Source organism: Carassius gibelio, chromosome B9 (genome assembly GCF_023724105.1).
Source record: "Carassius gibelio isolate Cgi1373 ecotype wild population from Czech Republic chromosome B9, carGib1.2-hapl.c, whole genome shotgun sequence".
NCBI classification, from domain to species: Eukaryota; Metazoa; Chordata; class Actinopteri; order Cypriniformes; family Cyprinidae; genus Carassius; species Carassius gibelio.
The window spans coordinates 5,412,272-5,433,692 of record NC_068404.1 but is presented as its reverse complement, the minus strand read 5'-3'; the positions used below and the strand labels follow the sequence as shown (position 1 = coordinate 5,433,692).

General features: G+C 37.2%; 1 protein-coding gene across 1 annotated transcript; it reads right to left on the bottom strand.

Moving 5' to 3' along the window:
• Positions 1 to 12,956: 12,956 nt before the first annotated feature.
• On the bottom strand, positions 12,957 to 17,389 carry LOC127964645 (complement C1q-like protein 2). Its single transcript, XM_052564910.1, has 2 exons — positions 16,291 to 17,389; positions 12,957 to 15,448 (listed from the first exon to the last, which is right to left on the bottom strand). The coding sequence occupies exons 1-2, from the start codon at positions 16,858 to 16,860 to the stop codon at positions 15,269 to 15,271; spliced, it is 750 nt and encodes a 249-aa protein (XP_052420870.1). The 5' UTR covers positions 16,861 to 17,389; the 3' UTR covers positions 12,957 to 15,268.
• Positions 17,390 to 21,421: the final 4,032 nt, after the last annotated feature.

The following is a 21,421-nucleotide window of genomic DNA, read 5'->3' as shown; positions in this document are numbered from 1 at the left end:
ATCTTTTAGTTGTTTCATTTATTGTACAATTTTGTTAAAAAAAGTTTTATAAACATATATATTTTATATAACTCATATCTGTAAAAAGTCACCGTTATAGTTTATTGTCAACATTTAAATACATTTCTACAAATATAGCTTTTCATAATAACAGAAACAGAGATGTATAACCGCATGAGGCTTTTAGTGGCATGTGGTGGTGAATCACACAGTGAATATTAGCAAAGATTTATTCTGTTTAAAGAATGTGGTCTGTGGGTAAAATGCTGATTTGGTCAGTTTGGTCACATTTCCCCTCATTCTCAATAATTCTAGTAAGAATTTCTCTAAAATAAATGAGCAGGGCATGCTGACATTCACATTTTCTTCTTAGTTTCTGTTTCTTCTAAAATCAGCTAATTCTACATTATTCACAGTTTCATGTGTTGTGACACTGTATGGACGTTTGAAGCATTGTGTAATGTGCAGTGAATGGTTAAGAATGAATACAATTTTTCATTTATATTGCATTTCATTCATGTTAAAAATGTGATGTACCAAACAGGTTGTAGAAAACAACGGTGCAACTTTCATGGTTTGCTTTATGTAACAAAAATATTAGTTTTGATACTGTGTATAAAGAGGTGACAGAAAAGGGTGCTAAAGCTGTGACATTAAAACCCGGAAGGCTAATTTACCATGTGGTTTTATTATGTGGTTTTGCAATTCATGAGTAAAAAAGATCTGTGGTAAGTATAAATTAGTGATAATTGGAGGTTTTTCTCTACAATGTAAATTAAACAAAAATCTCAAGGGAACCCAAGGTGTTTTAATAAAGCAATACGTCCCAAGAAGCCACAGTGAGTAGAACAACAAAGAGCAAAGTGTAACTATTGTTCACAATATAATAGTTTTAGTTTGTTTAGGCTACATCTGTGTTATGTTTCAGACATGTCTGATTCTGATATACAAACCTCATCGATTCACCGTAGGTTGAGTTACAGTAAAGGAAGGTTTTTACTGTTCCTCATGAAGCTGCACTCACTGCTGCCACCTATGGGTGTGTGCTAGTGTTATGACAGGATCCTGCATCACCTGTGCCTGAGGGACTCATGAGAGCTGAACTTCTATATGAACTCATGGTATGTATTGGGTTGAGGCCAATCCTGGATCAGTTGAATCCCACTGTCAGAAAGCCATAAGAAGATACTTGCTTAGTAAAAAGAAGCACATATTTTATCAGCCAGGTGATGTTTTTCACTAATACTGGTGGTGCTAAACATGCTCGTTCCTCTTCTTTGAGAAAAACAAGATGTTCCAAAGCTGTTTATCATGTCCCAGATTATGTAACTAATATTATTCTGAAAGACAGATGAGGCACATTAGTCCATTCAGGTATCACAAAGTACTCATAGATGCCATTTGGGGTATTAAAAGTGGTCTTTTATTCCATTCATCGCACTTTCAAACCCAAATATATTTGTAGGCATTATGAAAATGTATCTTGGAAAACAATGGACTTACATATATATTCAATACAATGATGACCTATGCAGGGACAGAAGAAATATGTTAAGGCAGCTTTGTGACACTTGTTGGTGCATTTTTAGATTTGGTATGTCTAGTTCAGAAGATTAAGGTTTTTTAGGGTTTCTTTACCTTGTCCCTCAAGTTCTACTTTCCTGCAGTTTACAATAGTGATTACAGCACAGTTTCAAAGGGTTTAGAGAAGGGTAATCAGTGTATCTAGTGCCATCTGAAGGCAACAGATTGTATTAGATTAAAACCAGGATATTCAGGAGGAATTTTGTTTTGTTGCATATTTTGGGTTTGTACAAAATCAGTGTTTTTTAATGTTTGTATTGCTTATTTGTGAAGCTGACTGAATTGAGTCGATTCTCAATCAAGTTCATGTGCACAGCAGCCTACTGTAAATCCATCACAATGTAAATGTAGTTGGTGGATCTCATTTAATCACATCAATCAAAACACAAAAGATTCATTAACAGCTTATGCCTTCACTGAAGTACAAAACCGATTCCAAAAGAGTTGGGATACTTTACAAATTGTGAGTAAAAAAGGAATGGAATAATTTACAAATCTCATAAATGTATATTTTATTCACAATATGATATAGATAACACATCAAATCTTGAAAGTGAGACGTTTTGAGATGTCATGCCAAATATTGGCTCATTTTGGATTTCATGAGAGCTACACATTCCAAAAAAGTTGGGACAGGTAGCAATAAGAGGCCGAAAAAGTTAAATTAACATATAAGGAACAACTGGCTGACCAATTTCTAACTTATTAGGTCAATAGGCAACAGGATTGGGTATAAAAAGAGCCTCTCAGAGTGGCAGTGTCTCTCAGAAGTCAAGATGGGCAGAGGATCACCAATTCCCCCAATGCTGTGGGCCAAAAAATAGTGGAGCAATATCAGAAAGGAGTTTATCAGAGAAAAATTGCGAAGAGTTTGAAGTTATCATCATCTACAGTGCATAATATCATCCAAAGATTCAGAGAATCTGGAACAATCTCTGTGCATAAGGGTCAAGGCCGGAAAACAGTTCTGGATGCCCGTGATCTTCAGGCCCTTAGACGGCACTGCATCACATACAGGAATAATACTGTAGCATTCCTGTTGGTGAACACAATCCAGCGTGCCATTCGCTGTTCCCGGCTAAAACTCTATAGGTAAAAAAAGAAGCCATATCTAAACATGATCCAGAAGCGCAGGTGTTTTCTCTGGGCCAAGGCTCATTTAAAATGGACAGTGGCAAAGTGGAAAACTGTTCTGTGGTCAGCCGAATCCAAGTTGTTATCAGCGCTCAGTTCAGAAGCCTGCATCTCTGATGGTATGGAGTTGCATGAGTGTGTGTAGCATGGGCAGCTTACACATCTGGAAAGGCACCATCAATGCTGAACGGTATATCCACTAAAACAACATATGCTCCCATCCAGACATCATCTCTTTCAGGGAAGACCTTGCATTTTCCAACATGACAATGTCAGACCACATACTGCATCAATTACATCATCATGGCTGCGTAGAAGAAGGATCCAGGTACTGAAATGACCAGCCTGCAGTCCAGATCTTTCACCCATAGAAAACATTTGGTGCATCATAAAGAGGAAGATGCAACAAAGAAGACCTAAGACAGTTGAGCAACTAGAAGCCTGTATTAGATTCCTATTTCTAAACTTGAGCAACTTGTCTCCTCAGTCCCCAGACGTTTGTTGACTGTTATAAAAATAAAATGTGATGCCACACAGTGGTAAACATGGCCTTGTCCCAACTTTTTTGAGATGTGTTGATGCCATGAAATTTAAAATCAACTTATTTTTCCCTGAAAATGATACATTTTCTCAGTTTAAACATTTGATATGACATTTATGTTGTATTCTGATCAAAATATTGAAATTTGAAACTTCCACATCATTGCATTCTGTTTATACTCACAATTTGTAGAGTATCCCAACTTTTTTGGGAATAATGAATGGGTTTGGTATACGGCATGAGGATGAGTAAATGATGACAGATTTAAACTGTTTTCAGAGAGTAATTGTTTCTCATGTGGATGTCTGTAATAACTCTGCATGTCTCCTCAGTGATGAACTCATGTGTTCAGGTTTAAATATCCTGCTTAACAGTGTGAAAATTGACATGCTTTGGTTTAAATGGTTTTCTGTCATTAAAAAAAAAAAAAAAGGCCAACCATTTGACATAGATACTTGATCGATTAATAAAGAATAGGTTGTGCATGATTGTGTATAATACATATTTATGTATAATTAAATAATAAATAAATAAATAAATCATAATAAAAAATGATTGCATACCTGAAAAAAAAATATTCTATTGCATTGCTGAGAAAATAAATTACAATGAAAATGTAATAATAATAATAATAACAATAATAATAATAATAATAATAATAATAATAATAATAATAATAATAATAATAATAATAAAGAAATAAAAGAAAAAAAAGTTGAATGTTTTAATGTTGAATGGTTTTGTAGTGTGAATAGTTTTACTGTTTTTCTTCTACCAGCTATAGCTAATGAAGTCATGCAAGATTCTATTAATAAGATATAATGTTTATCAAGTAAGAGGATTTAATAGTTTAAATGGAAGCCACCCATTCACAGGTGACCTCTTATCTGTACGTGACATAACATTCTGTGAACACAATTTGCCAGGCAATGAAGCAGAGCAGCTGCATACTTACTAAAGCTACTTTTAATGCCCAGTGTGTGAAAGTGTCTGCTGCCGCACACACACAGACACACAGACACACACACACACACAGTCACTCTTAGGTCTTGTGTGTAAAATTACCATAATGATTATTGAGCTTAAGAGAGGTCAGCTGTAAGTGGCCTTTAGCTAATGAGTGTGACAGAGGCATTAAGGGACAGACAGATCTGCTGCACACACACATATATAGAGGGAAACATATGTGTGTGTGTGTGTTTTAGAGAGGGGGGTCTGTAAGGTTCAACTCTAAGTCCATGTATAATTCATACAGCTCTTTCTTTACCTTGATTGACAGCATGGCCCTCAAACCCCTCTTCCACAAACCCACACATTCACACACACAATTCTTTACGCAGCACACCGTCGCTGAGACAGAGGATCGGCCTCCTCCTATCACCAGGGCAGGACCGGGTTCATGACAGGTGTAATTGGCCAATAGGGGCAGGACAACAGGGCTGATGGCTGCGCATAATGAAATGCACCTGACATTCATGGTATCTCGGCACTGCAGCCGTAAATCCAGTGCACCGTTTCTCCTTCAATGAGGCTGGACTTCCTTCAGCGTTACAGAAAGATCATGAAATGCACTTAACTACTGAATGTGCACATGTAGTGTACTCAAAATCTTACTGTATATATAAACCTGGTGACAATTTACTTTAAGTTCAAATTCTTACTACGACTTTTACCTAAATAAACCCCTAATTTGCTATTAATAGTTGTTAAGTTTAGGTATTGGGATAGGATTAGGGATGTATAATATGTTCATGCAGAATATGCTTTGAATGTACTAATAAACACCCATTATGTTATTAAAAGGGCATGCTAATAGTTAATAGTGAGAACTGGTGCCTATACTAAAGGGTTACTAAAAATCTGTACTTGCAAATAATAAAATATTAATAAAATAAAAGGCCACGTAAGTGTACTCAAGAGAGGACATTCTTAACACACTCTTAACACACTTAAGTACACTTTGTAATGATGCTGAATTTAAGTACATTTTAAATGTTTTAATAATCTTTTGTTGTTCTTTGAAGCAGTACATTTATTTTGATGTGTCGACTTACATATTAAAGCACATGTAAAGTACTTGAATATAATTTTAACTAGTGTTATATTTGATGAAATGTATAGATATTTAAAATGTACTAAATTGCAACTACATAATTAAAAGTGTGTAATTACAAATACATTTATAGACATGACAAGTTTCAATAGAAATTACATTAAAGTTTATTTTAGTTTACTATTCATGCTTGTCAGTACTTTCAGCAGTATATGTTTAAGTTATTACAAAGAACTTAAAGTAGACATACTTAAGCCCTCGTATTGAATGGTTCAAAAACACTCTTTAAGTTCAACTAATTTCATTTAAATTGAAACTGTAATAAATGTTATTTTCCTAACTGTAACTAACATGCATTTCAGAATCTGAAACCATTACACTGAATTTGCACTTAAATGTTATTTCCATATAATGAGTCAATTGTGATAAAGTGTACTTCTTTTACTTCTTCACCAATGCCAGTGACATTAAATGCAAAACATGCCTCTGCTTCTCTTAATGGTGTCCTCACCTGAATCCACACATCAGGCCATTGAAAAGAATGTATTATTAAATTACTCAGCATGCCATAGTAATAAAGTATTTAATTGTATAAAAGCACATACTGTATATTTGTTTTGGATACTAATAAAAAGCTTGAAATAGAATTGTTTTTGATGTCATTACTGATGTCACCCGTGAAGGGTTTGAGACTGTGTGTTCTTGTAGTGCCATCAGCCAATCAGTGTATCATGATGTCATTGTCCTGTGGCTGCAGGGTTATTAGTCACATGGCGTTTATGGGTCAGGTGGTCGGCTCAAATTGTGTTCAGTGCCTGTGATCAAAAACACAAATCACTTCTTAGTCTTATACACATTTTCCATTTCAGTCTATATTCTTTTGTAGATACAGTCAACCCTTGAGACCTTTAGGAAAAGCATTGTAGATGCAAGGATGGATGAAGGAATAACACACACACACACACACACACACACACATTTTATATCAGTATATCTCTAATCTATTCTGGCATCTGGGCTCTACAGTGTTGCCCCATAAAAGAAGAGATATGTTTAGGAAAGTCTATAATAAAGCGCTTATATGTCTAAACTTTGTAAGTCACAGTGAGAGGACAGTGTGTACAAGTGTGTGTGTCACCGACAGCCTGTGCTCAGGGAGATGCAGCTGGTTCCAGAGTCACTGTCTGTGCATCTGCAGGCCACATTTATTTTTAACCCTCTTTTCTTATACAAACACACACACTTACTCATATTGTTTACTCAGAATTCATTTGTAATATATCTCATTGCCAAATTAGCATTCCCTTTAGCATATTTTTAAAAAGAGAACTTATTTTATATTTTATTTTTGTTATTTATATTTTTTTTTTACATGTAATATGGAATAAGACACCATAGTTAAAATTATAATCAAGCACTTGTGCTTTAATCAGTATGTTAATCAGCACATCAAATAAATGTACTTCTTTAAAGCGCAATACAAACAGTAATAAAACATTATTTAAATTGAACATTGCAATAAAACTTTTAATTTTAAGTAATTACAAACAGCAGTTTGTAAAAACGCACTTAAGTGATTTAAGAACCATAGTCTATCTTTAAGTGAACTAAAGTGGCCTTTAATTTCATTCATATTATCAGCAAATACAGTTTTTTAATAGACTTTTAAGATTTGAAGTACACAAGCACATTTATTTTTCACAAGGCATTTTTCAACTTTAGTCATCACTTATTTCTCAGTTCCCTTAGATCTGGCCTCAAGTCAGTTCCTCATAATATTAGCATTTAATATGCATTTAATTAATTCACTGTTTCTATCTAGCTCTGTATTCATGTTAACACGTTAAACATGAATAAAGAATATTCCAGCTAGACATTGTCTTGTCTGCTTTAGATTTAGCAGCACGTGTAGGATTTTTGGTTTTTGATACTTTAAAAAGAGATAGCGTGTCATAGGCCTGGATAAAAAATACATAAAAAAAAAAAAAACTGACAGCTAAAATGACTCCTTTAACAGATTTTTGGCAATAAACATCAGTTGCAGTGGGACTTTAAAATCTGGAAACACATCTTTAAACTAAATTTCTGACATGCAGCTAGCAAGGGAGGAAGATTTAAAAAGAGAGAATGAGAGTTGGCTTGAGGATGGCCTGGGCTTCAGTGATGATGTTTAAGATGATGGGAAATTCCTGAGGTTACACACACACACACACTTACTCATCGCGTGAAGTGTGAAGTTAGGAGTCCAGTGAGAGCCCTGGGGGTCGCTGCTCTTCATGACAGATAACCCAGAACTCTATAACAGCTCATTATGTAAAAGCCTCATGAATAGAGATGTGACAGGCAGGCCGCAGCCGCGAAGATCGAGGCTGAAAAGGACAGAAGATGGGCGCCTCAGCACCTCAGATTTATTTCAGCATTATCAGCCATAATTCAGTCGCCATGATGAGCTGCCCAGGGCTGAAACGCCTCACGCCGGACAGCAGAGAGAGAGGAAAACGCACACAAATCACATGATGTATGATTATAACAGAACAAAGCACAAGATGTGTGGTATTAAATACAGAGAGAGTGACAGGGATGGAAAAAAAGCTGGATTTTTCGGTCCAAAGATGTAATTACCATAGAGATTGTACCCTCATTATTCATATAATGAGTTAAATATCTGCCAGTTTCTCAGATCAGTGGTCCACAAACGGTTACAATACAGTTTTTATTTTTATTTTCTATTTATTTATTGCTTACACAGTAAAAGTTTTTGCACTCAGTGAAAAGATTCCCTTATATACCACATATTCAGACCAAGTCTATGAAGCTGCATGCACATTGACTGCTTTAGACTCTGTTTGCAATTATAAAACAGAATTTTTGCAAAACGCTAAAGAAAAAACGAAGCGGCAGATTTAACGATGAAAGAATAGAAAGATTAGGTTTGTAGCATGGAAGCAGCGAAACATATAATATTTTACTACTTTTTATAATAAAAATGTTAAACAACCAAGACTGATATCCTGCTATGCTTCTTTTCCCCAAATTTCACTATACATATCAAAAATGTAGTAAATCTTAACATACTGTCATGAGACAAGAACTTTTTTAATTTTCAATATATCAGTCATTCAAATCGTGAATATGCCCATATTTTTTTATATTATTTGCTTACAACCATGTCTTAAGTAAGGAGCCCCGGACATGACATGCAGGAAAAAACATAAGTCCAAATCTGTTGTACGATTTACTAATTCGTTCCCTCAATGTACTAAAAGGTGAACACGATTACTATTGTGTTCACTCAATTTATAAATTGTGCGCACAATTTACTAATTTGTTTCCTCGATTCGCTAAATTGTGCGAACAATTTACTAATTTGTTTCCTCGATTCGCTAAATTGTGCGCACAATTTACTAATTTGTTTCCTCGATTCGCTAAATTGTGCGCACAATTTAGCAACTCGAGGGAACGCAATAGTAAAGCAAGGGAACGCAATGGTAATTGTGTGCACATTTTAGTACATTTAGGGAACTAATTAGTATGTTAGTATAGACTAATGTTTTTTCCTGCATGTCTTGTGTGGGGCTCCGTATTTAAACATCGCAAATAATGCGCAAAATAAATACACTTGACTAACCTTTCTACAACTGTGTATAATAAAGACCAAAGGGGAAAAAAGAGCTGAAATAAAATTATTGAATGGTATTTGAAAAATATTTTAACATTTAAAATGTATTGGTTTGGCTAGAGTGATAGTTTCAACTATACTTCACCATTTATTTGGAAGTAAATTAATACATTGTTCCAACTGTACACTGTCTACCCTACCACCTACACTAAATCCCAAACTAAACCTAAAAGCAAATGTGATATAAAAGAGTATTTGCTAAAGCAATCATGCCATTTTACCTTGTTTCTGCAAATCTTTTAACTCCTTTAATGTGACTCATATCAGATCACTCAGCACTGCAAGTGCAGCACTGTACCAGGTGAGCTATCGAGCAAGTCTACTTTTGTCCGTTTGTAGCTGGTTTTGTGACGAAACATTACAATGTTTTACTTTGAAAATCATGCATGATGATAAAAGTATTTTGAGCTCAATAACATTTGATCAGTTCATGCATTCCCCATGGGAAACAAACCCACGACCTTGGTGTTGCTAACACCATGCTCTATTATTTGAGCTACAGGAATGCCCTTATTTTTATATACAGTATTGCATAATTCAATATATACTGTGCAGTATGTAAATAGTGCATCTATCATTTTTCCAAACAGCTTGCCCTGTGTAGGCTAGTGGACCTACGTAGTGTACTACTGTTTCATAATTAACTTGACACTCTTCACATGAGCTCTCATTCACACTCTCACAGTACATGCTCACATTCACATAATCAGATGCTTACAAACAGCTGCACACCTACAACAAAGCATGCTGACACATATCCATTCATACACACACACACCCGAGCTTAAGAGAGCTCAAACACTGGGCAGCAACTGCTCATAAAAATTACATGAGACGATTTAAGATGGTAAATGTCAGCAGGAACTAAAGAAACACTCAGAAAACTCTCTCACCGACACACACATCGCACACTGAGTTTAAGATAACCTTAAATGGCAGAAAGTCTCTTACGTACTCTGGGCTTTTGTGTCTGTTGTGCTTGTTGACAGTTCTGCAGATGAGGACGAAGATGGTCTTGTTGACTGACAGCTGTCATGTCTTAGCAGATAAAAGTCCTCAGATCAGTTTCACATAATTATCCAACACTACAGACCACATCAGCTAATTAGAGGATGTGTGTGTGTGTTTAAAATCTTAGAAATAAAGTCCCATTAATGGCCAGGGGGTTGTGGGAATTGATCATCTAAAGTCTGAAGCCATTAACTGTCTGAGCAGCACACTCTCATGATATAACACACTTGCATCAACATTATTCTTGTCCTTTTTACCCATAAGATCAAAGATTCATATGAAGACGCTATGAGTAACAACTGGCGAAGCTCCACAAATTACTCTAGGAGACGTGAAAAAAAAGCATGTTTTCCAGAAAAGTCACTTCCATGTTTTGCATTTCTTCAAATATATGTGGATATCCAAATATTGCATGAGGTTTTAAAGAAAACCTCTGGAATGAGGAGGTATGTGTGCAGTTGTGATTGCTTATTATAGCTACTGAACTGCCAAAATCATGATGACAACACCAACAGCTAATGTGTGAATCCTGTTCTCAGAATACACATACACTCACAAATGAACAAGAATGCAGACTAATGCACACATGCATGTAATGTACATGCATGAAAGCCAGTATATTCTCCACGCATATATTTAAATTGTACACTCATACTATATTCCTTTGCACTTCAAAAATGTGTCATATTTCCTCGATCCTGTGCTTAATGTATTTGAGAACAGCTCAAGGGTTGTGTGTGTGTTTGTGTCTCTCTTTAGTATGCATTAGAGCCAACTGCTTGCCCTTTAACCTCTGATAGGCTGAGGCATGCTGAGCATTAGAGAGAGCGGTATAATGAATGATGGACAGTATGCGTATGTGTGTTAGACTTCATTGCAAGTGTCTTCTGCTTAGGGGACAACAAATATCTTAAAATATAATAATATAATTTATAATAATATACTAAACATACAGCAGATAAAGTTTTTTTTTAAAGGGGGGGTGAAATGCTATTTCATGCATACTGAGTTTTTTTACACTGTTAAAGAGCTGGATTCCCATGCTAAACATGGACAAAGTTTCAAAAAATAAGTTGTACGTTTGAAGGAGTATTTCTGTTCCAAAAATACTCCTTCCGGTTTGTCACAAGTTTCGGAAAGTTTTTTTCGAGTATGGCTCTGTGTGACGTTAGATGGAGCGGAATTTCCTTATATGGGTCCTGAGGGCACTTCTCCCGGAAGAGCGCGCGCTCCCGTAGAGCACAGCACTGAGAGCACAACAGACTTCACTGATCAGAGCGAGAGCGTCGCGAAATGTCACAAAAGGAGTGTGTTTTTGGTTGCCAGGGCAAGACAACCCTGCACAGATTACCAAAAGAGAAACAGCATTAAGGGACCAGTGGATGGAGTTTATTTTTACAGAGCATCAACGGAGTTGTGCAAGTGTTTGTGTTTGTTCCCTGCATTTCGAAGATGCTTGTTTTACAAACGAGGTCCAGTTTGATGCCGGATTTGCACATCGTTTATTTCTTAAGGATGATGCAGTCCCAACGAAAAAGGGTCACGATCGTGTGTTGGAACCGCAGGCGGTGAGTAAAACTGCTTCAAATATCTCTGTGTTATTAACTTAGCTATCGGCGTGTAAGCACATCAAGTAAACAACATGCGATGTTGTCATCAAACTGCACTTTCCACATGTACAGCTTAAAAAAAAAGAAAAAAATACGACAAAGTGGAACTTAGTCATTTTCCAAAACCGCTGAGCAAATATATACAGTTTCAACACATACCACAGAGACTGATTGCTGCTGCTGCTCTTGTTCAATTTCAGCCTCTGGGTCTGATTCTGGATCATAAATATACGCTGAATCTGACTGTTAGCCATGGTTTGTTTTGGTTGGTTTTGTCCTCATGATGTCACAGCTTCCACATGCTCTCAACTCAAAAGCCTACTCGCTCGTGATTCTTTAGCTCCGCCCACACGTCACGCCTCTAGGCGCTCGTGTTTTTCCGGGAAAAATCAGTTCAGACCATCTTTCTCTTATGAATATAATAAAACTAAAGACTTTTTGGAGTTATGAAGGATGCAGTACTACTTTATAGGTACGCAAGATTAACAGGATATTGAGTGAAAATCAGCATTTCACCCCCCCTTTAATACCTTTAAAAATGTGCTATGGTTTTTACTGTAGTATTCTGAAGTACCATATCTCTGGAAATATTATTTTGGTGGATATATTACATATTTTTACTGTAATGTAACTGGGTCTAGGATTGATGGAATATGATAGATTTATTAATTAAAAAAAATCTTTAAATGTTAAATGTGATTTGACTGCCATAATAAGAACCTATTTAACCGGTGGTCTACCTTCATAAACCTCAAAAGGGAAATATAAAATAAGGTTACTGAATGCAAGAACTATGGATAATTTCCATATGAACAGTTATATCATACTGTGTATTGATAGTGGATAGTATAGTGTAAAATATTAATACTATTATTAGTATTTATAGTATTATGCAATACTATATGTTTTTTTTCTTCTTAAATTTGACTGTTCTTAGAAATTAAACATTATAAACTCATTTTAACCCCAAAGGCATTTTAACAGCTCAAACAACTTGCTTAACATTAAAGAATCAGGATAACACTTTATAGAACTGATTATGAACATTATAACATGCTTCTGTAAGCCTTCACGAAAATAAAAAGCTGAATAAATAAAAAATAAATAAATGCAACCAATTTAAATGTGTACACACTGTAGATACAACTTGTTAATTTGTATTTGTTTTATTGTAATTTCTGACAATTGGTTGTTGCCGGAGTCAGGCTGTTATAATACAGACCAGATACTAATCACATATCTGAGAACTGCATCAATAATATATCTGCTGGGCTTAAATAATAACAACAATAATAATAATAAAAACATTAAGGAAAAACCAGGAGGTTTTCCTTTTATTTGTATTTTTACTACACTATTCATCTCTGGGACACCAATAAAAACAATAAGGTGTATCTTAAAAGAACATGAGGGCTAAACGATTGGACTCTTCTAAGCAACTTCTGGCGATGTTTAACAGGGATGTGTGATTGTGTATGAGACTCAGTGTGAGGATGAGCGGTTAAACTGGATGTAGCTGCACAGTGTGTCAGCAGCGTGTTTGTCCGTGAGGTCTAATGATGAAATAAAGTTGCTGTGACGGAGATGCTTTGAATGATGTCATGTAATTACTGGAGTGTATGTGTGTGTGTTTGCTCCCGCTGACTCCCTGAAAGCCTTCCAATGCAAAACAGTGTGACAAGCCTGTTAGCCAGCTGCTCCAGTGTATATGTGTATCTCTGCGTGTGTGTGCGTGTGTGTGATGTTATATTTTAGAGAGCATCCGAGGCGCTGAGAGAAATGAGCAGGAGGAGAGTGAGAAGGAGAGGGAAAAGTGATGTGAGCCTCCTGGCTTAGTTTTCTTTCACTCTGTAACTACCAGCTGTGCTTCCTCAGACGATCACAAGGATCAGATCACACTTACACACACACACACACACGTGGACTAATAAAAGCTCATCAAGGCCGATGTTCTTCCAGAACTTCTCTCCGAACTGTCACTCAGTGTTATACTGTATGACATATAACACAGATGGGTGGTCGGTCAAATAATCCAAGACAAACCCAGAATAATTCAGGTGTTCTCCAGATTCATTTGAATTCATGGGCTGTGTGAACAATCATAAAATGTGGCTCTTTTCTTAAAGCCTGTAAATCTTTAGGGTTTAGAGGGGCGGGCACACAGAGATGTGTTTTCCACAAATCAGACTAGGCAAATAAATCAAACCAGATTAGTAGAGTCCTAGAAAGACAAGCACCAGGGCGTTTAATTGCTGTAAGTGGGTGTTGGGTAAACATGTATGAAAGATTAGTCTGATATTCAAACCTATGGCTATTTCTAAACTAAAAAAACATGTTTATATTTCATATTACTGTTCTTCTTCATGCTGGATCTTGATGGCAGAGTGTAATCAGGCATTCATGAAGGCTCTTTATATACAAGCCAAGCATTGGATAGATTATCATACACTTTGTTGTTGTTGGAGGATGTTTATTCCCCTTCTATCTATTCTAATCAGAATGTAAAACATCTGAATGTACAGTCACCAATTACCAATCAAAAAGCACACTGTATTAACTTTGTTTTTTTCTGAATAGTGTGAGTTGTTGGAAATTTGACCATTTTAATACAAATAAGTTAATTTGGTTGATCGCACTAGACATCTTTTTCTCTTTCAGAATTCTCTCCCTCTCTCTTTTGCGGTTGTGATGTTTGGCATGCTTATTGTATTAGGTGTGTTATCACTGAAGGTCTCAGGAGAACCTGTGTGAGGTCAAACGTCAAGTCCCAGAGCTCATTAAAATGCACACACGCACACACAGGCTTGTCATTTAAATGCAAACTGAAAACCCACTGTAATGCTTTATTGCTCAGCCATACGATTAAAATAAAAACATTTGTAGTTGAGCTTAAATTGGGGGTTTAAATGGATAATTCAGCCAAATACATGCATGTATAAAAAGATCCCTTCTTTGACTCGCCTTAATTCCAAACCTGATGACTTCTTTCTATTGTCGATCACAAGTGAAGATATTCTGAAGAATGCTGTGGGTCAATTTTGGACCCCATTGACTTTCATTGTTTTGGAAAGAGAAAACGCTGGGACATTTTGCAGAATATCTCTATTTGGATTACACAGAAGAAAGAAAGTCATACAGGTTTGGAACAACATGAGTTGCAAATGATGAGAGAAGGTTCATTTTTGGTGAACTACAGTATTCCAAGGAGCTGAAATGCTGAACCGTGCTTGTCGAGATCTAGACCAAATTGCTTGTCCGTATCTACATGAAGCCAATTTAAGCTAACAGCAGAAACTGTATTACATTAGGGGCCACTAGGGGCTCATAAATGCAGGAAATTAGTTTCATTTGAGCAAAAATCACTCAGAGGACAATTACAGATATGCTAGTAATCTATCGATAATTGTTGTATCCTCATCACCATCCTGTGCGTAATTAACGCATTCTTTAATAGGGTATAACAGCCAAACACAAGACATCATTAAACAAAAAGGGACAAATTCAGACAACATATTCTCACACTGGCTCTGAGTTCAGATGACCCTTATATTTCCACCGACACTACAGACAGGAATGACAATGGAGTGCCGAGAGAGTGTGCCGCTCGGAGAGAGGAGATTCATCAACACTCAGCTCGAGACGAGGCAGGTGGCAGTTCAGTCTGGATACAGAATGAAACCCGAAAATGTACTGTATTTGTTGTTGTTTCCTCCGTGCGCCTTTCCGCCGTCGAGTTTGACATAAATCTCGTCTCCGGAGTCCAGGTGCAGCACGGCGCTGTTGCTCGCGTAGTCGTAGTTCTGATCGGCGTCTTGCGCGATGGCGCTCGCCCGAACCTGTTCAAATAAACTCAGAATGTCATTCAGTGCCAGAACCTACAGCCTGCAATTTAGAAATAAAACATTTCTTAAAAATGAATGGATCTAAACTGATAAGAAACTTTTAATATTGTATTAATATTTGTGAATAAAGATCAAACTTTTACTTGCCTGTCATTCTTTTTAATGAAAGAATTAAGAAAGGCAAGACTTAATATTTGTTTTTAGTACTGTTACTAGATGAGACATGCATGCACGCCACAGTCTTGCTATTAATGCACAATATGCCTATGCGTTTGACTGCGCTTTATCTCGCAATGCAAATCGTATTTTGTCGTACTATGAATAGTGTATTGTTGAAGTGATTGTTATAGCCTACCAAACCGCCCAGAAAACCAGTGAGATGCATTTTTTTGCCTTTTTTTTTTCAAATCAAAGAACACAGCCAAGAAGGTCGTTTTGTCAGTTTAGACTACTTTTAAGCGTTTGATAGCATCAGGAGCCTGGAAAGTTCAGGACAAAATCTTGCACGCACCTTAATGCACTTAGCCAATTATGTCTGTCTGATGAGGAAATTTAGAATAAAGCGATTATCAATGACCACACAACGACTTTAATGATGCACCGTACGAATTAGCAATATATATTTAGCTTTTACTTACAAAGCAACACAGCGCGCTGTGTCTAATGTTTGTGCTGAAAGCTGTTTAAAAAAACGGTTGAAATGTATCTGTTCTTTGAGTCCCTTTATCTTTTTTTTTTTTTTTTTCTTGACCCCACTTTGGGTGACTCAAGTCTCAATTAGCATTAATTCGCACCATGCGTTTGCAGTTTTGCTCCTGTAAACGTAGTGGAAATACCTGTCCGTTTTTACAGAGGTCTGCCCACATGCTCGTCCCGTCCCCTCCGCGCATCAGCACATGGTAGGTGAAGTAGTAAATCCCCGACACCTGGCACGTAAACTTGCCGGTAGTGGGATCATAGTGATTTCCAACATTTGTCACAACATCATCAAACCGGAGCACTTCGTAGCCTTCGTGAGGGTTCTTGAGACCCACATAAAACGCGATCTTGATGTTCCCCAACGCTGGAACAATGTCTCCTGTCTCGGTCCTCGCCGTTCCCGAAGTGATACCGGTAAATCCAGGTTTGCCGGAGTCTCCAGGCGGACCCCTTGGACCAGGTGGACCCGGTTCGCCCGGTGGACCCCTGGGTCCCGGTTTGCCCGGACGGCCCGGTTCCCCTCTAGTCCCTTGAGCGAAAGATGGTTGGATGACACTGAGATCCTGCATCACCTCCAGCGCCGTGGCACTCGGTTTGGGGTTGTACGGATCACAGATCATCCGACAAGTGCCCATCATTTCGTAGTGCGCTGAAACCACCGAGGTCTGGACCAGAAGCGGAACTGCGATGACCAGCGCCACGATCATGACGATGCCCACGACCGCCCCAATTATTCGCTTGCTTTGGAGCACCCGGGAAGCTCGCGCTGAAAAGTCCGGCTCGTTTTTGGTGGAAATGGTGACAAGCGAACTTGAAACTATGGCAAGGGAGAAAGAAAACACTCTCTTTCCTTTAAATGTATATACAATTACACACGATCCCCACCAACACAGAATTGTGCCGTACCTCCTTCTCGTGACCTCTGGCAGAATAGCACTGTCTGTGCCAGATTTGTCAGAGAAACTATTGGCTCTGGCACGCGCGCCGGAGCGCGAGGCGGAGCGGTGAATGTTGCGCGCAGAGAGAGAAGGTGCGCGGACTGACGTAGCAACGCGGCTGAACGATGCTGCGATGATAATATCTCCTCTAAAGCTATAAATAATTATAGAGAACGACCCGAGCGTAACAAAACATATGTTCTCTTTCAGCAGAAGTCTTTTAAACCCCTTTTTCTCTCCACAGACTTGTAATTGTGTTAATTGGCATCCATAACAACTTTTAGTTGAGCTATGTTTCAGATCTGTGCAAATTTTAGAATGGAGAATGCGTTAATGTTTCATGTTCATCACTCTTTCCATGCTGATGGTGTATGTGCACCATCAGTTAGGCAGAATAACAGAGGTGGAGACAGCACCAACCTCTTAGCACATGCCAACATGTTGTGAAAACACTGCAGAAACACTTTTCTTTTTTCTTTTTTTGCACTATGGACACTGGTATTTATGTAAATACGTGCTAACTTTAAATGCCAACATCTAAATTAACTGGATTAAATAGTAAGTCAAACTTACTATGAACTATCACTGAAAACATTAATTAATGCCAGCCAAAATAATTTTATGGATTATATGAATAGTTATCAATCTGATCACTTTTTACTCTGTACTATGATAAATATGGTAATCACTCAGTGCCATGGTATAAACCAAAACATCATGGCACTATGGTTGTTTTGGATAGGAATTAATGTAATTCTTGCTATAAAGCTTCCTTACAATAACCTTACTGCATAACACTGAATACAATAATAAAAAAATAAATAAAAAAATCCAATCATTTTACACTGCTTGTATTGCTGACAATTAGCTGATAAATGTGACACTGGTTTTTGTGCGACTTACCCTTTAAATGGACTGTCAATGTAATAAGTATAGTATACATTTCTCTGGAAGATAATGAAATGGCAGCTTGCTATTTACTTTTTTTTACCAAAAATAAATCTAATCTTGAACATGATATTTAGCATTCCCTATATGCAACTATTAAAATAGATAACAAATGGAAATGGGGGAGGGGAATCTAATTTGTTTTTGACCCACATGGAAGACAGGCATAATAATACAAAATCTGTTTTAATATAAAAAGTAACTAAATATGAAAGCAGTTAGTTCACAGTAGCAAAGACTGACAAGCCTGTAATGTCAGAGACCACTTCAATATATAATATAATATAATATAATATAATATAATATAATATAATATAATATAATATATTTGTTTATGTAATTTTTATGTATTTGAGTTTTTTCCTGGAAAATGTTATTTATGCATATGTACGCCTCTCTCCATATGGTGATTGTACCATCCCATGAAGGTGGTAAATGTGTACCATGCATCCTAAATTAGTAAATAACTGTTGTAGTGATTCTCGTTTTGAGATAGAATGATAATTCCGTCAGGGGTACAGAATGACCTTGAGTAGGTTGATCTGTGCTTCACAGGTGCATTATCAGAAGAGAGTAAACAGAGGCAGCGGTGAGGGCGGATTCAGAAGGCAGTGAGCTGTTCTATCTAGCAGATTATTGTGGGAGTGAGTGTTTTACTTCAGGCCTTATCTTAAACTTGGGCCCCCTTCATGGGTTCTCCCTGTAAAAACATGTGAGATGTGACATGTAAGAGCGAGAGTCAGATCGCTATTCTATTTTAGCTATGCTGTTTGCTCCCCTGTTTTTATTTATTTATGTGGAAAAGTTCACGTGTGTGGATGAATCTGTGTGCCAGCTTATTCATGGCTGTGTGTGTCATTGTGAGTGTGTCTTTGTGTTTAAAACTTATCTGCTCACTGGGCTGTTAGACATGGGTCTGACTGCTGTGACTCAGGCTTGCGTGTGTGACAGAGAACACAGCCATGAATAAACTGACACACACATTCCCTCTCTCTTCACTCACACACACTGCCATGAATATATCAGCCCTTGCACACATAAATAAACCTGTGTTCTCTCTCACACACGCGCACACACACATGCACACACACACACACACACACACACACACACACACACACACACACGCACACACACACACACACACACACACACACACTTAGATACCAACAGACATATCTGTTCTTTTACCAATCACTCATTGTGTTAATAGAAGCAGCAGCCAAAAATGCAAACTGAAACAATATGTGGAGGACAGTAGCGTGGGGTAAGATGAGCCATCTCCTTTAAAGACTAAAATAAAATTCAGTAGAACTATTAAAACAGCTGCAAGATAATACATGTATGATTGTATCTTTAAAGTTACCAATTCTAATTTATTGATTTAAGTGGCAAACATCTTGATGAGTTATATTGTTGATCATTACATTAACTTAATATTGTGTGTAATCTAAACTACATTGCTTACATGAGTAGTGACTCCACTAATACTAGAGTGACAAGTAATATTTTACTTCACTTACGTTCAATAAAATCACTTGCTAAATACATTGCATTGCTTGCTGTTCATCTTAACAGAAATACATCAAATTAATTGGTTCCAGGGCCACCATCCAACTTTATGAAGATTTATGTTTATAAGTTCCTCTTACTCAAATGTGCTCTATTGGTTGAACGTAATTTCATTAGAAGTTGCGCAAACTCCAAAAGATTAATGCAAACCTTTCTGTTTTTATAGTGTATACAGGTCCTTCTCAAAAATTAGCACATTGTGATAAACGTTCATTATTTTCCATAATGTAATGAAAAAAATTAAACTTTCATATATTTTAGATTCATTGCACACTAACTGAAATATTTCATGTCTTTTATTGTTTTAATACTGATGATTTTGGCATACAGCTCATGAAAACCCAAATCTCAAAAAAGTAGCATATTTCATCCGACCAATAAAAGAAAAGTGTTTTTAATACAAAAAAGTCAACCTTCAAATAATTATGTTCAGTTATGCACTCAATACTTGATCGGGAATCCTTTTGCAGAAATGACTGCTTCAATGCGGCGTGGCATGGAGGCAATCAGCCTGTGGCACTGCTGAGGTGTTATGGAGGCCCAGGATGCTTCGATAGCGGCCTTGCGTCTCTCAACTTTCTCTTCACAATATCCCACAGATTCTCTATGGGGTTCAGGTCAGGAGAGTTGGCAGGCCAATAGAGCACAGTAATACCATGGTCAGTAAACCATTTACCAGTGGTTTTGTCACTGTGAGCAGGTGCCAGGTCATGCTGAAAAACGCAATCTTCATCTCCATAAAGGTTTTCAGCAGATGGAAGCATGAAGTGCTCCAAAATCACCTGATAGCTAGCTTCATTGACCCTGCCCTTGATAAAACACAGTGGACCAACACCAGCAGCTGACATGGCATTTTGGCATTTCCTTCTCCCCAATCTTCCTCCAGACTGTAGCACCTTGATTTCCGAATGAAATACACAATTTGCTTTCATCGGAAAAAAAAGTACTTTGGACCACTAAGCAACAGTCCAGTGCTGCTTCTCTGAAGCCCATTTCCTGCACACGCCTGTGCACGGTGGCTCTGGATGTTTCTACTCCAGACTCAGTCCACTGCTTCCGCAGGTCCCCAAAGGTCTGGAATCGGTCCTTCTCCACAATCTTCCTCAGGGTCCGGTCACCTCTTCTCATTGTGTAGCGTTTTTTGCCACACTTTTTCCTTCCCACAGGCTTCCCACTGAGGTGCCTTGATACAGCACTCTGGGAACAACCTATTCATTCAGAAATTTCTTTCTGTGTCTTATCTTCTCGCTTGAGGGTGTCAATGATGGCCTTCTGGACAGCAGTCAGGTCGGCAGTCTTACCCATGATTGCGGTTTTGAATAATGAACCAAGCTGGGAGTTTTTAAAAGCCTCAGGAATCTTTTGCAGGTGTTTAGAGTTAATTAGTTGATTCAGATGATTAGGTTAACAGCTCGTTTAGAGAACCTTTTCATGATATGCTAATTTTTTGAGATAGGAATTTGGGGTTTTCATGAGCTGTATGCCAAAATCATCAGTATTATAATAAAACAATAAAAGACCTGAAATATTTAAGTTGGTGTGCAATGAATCTAAAATATATGAAAGTTTAATTTTTATCATTACAATATGGAAAATAATGAACTGTTATCACAATATGCTATTTTTTTTTAGAAGGACCTGTATAAGCACATTTTTGTTGTATGGCCAAACATTCAAAAAGTTCCATACCATTTCTAATGGCTTCCAAAAAAAAAAAAAAAAACCAAAACACACACACACACAATACATAACATAACTGCTCAAACAGTATTTTGCATGTCAGTTTCATTTGGAGCCAAAGCAAATTTGT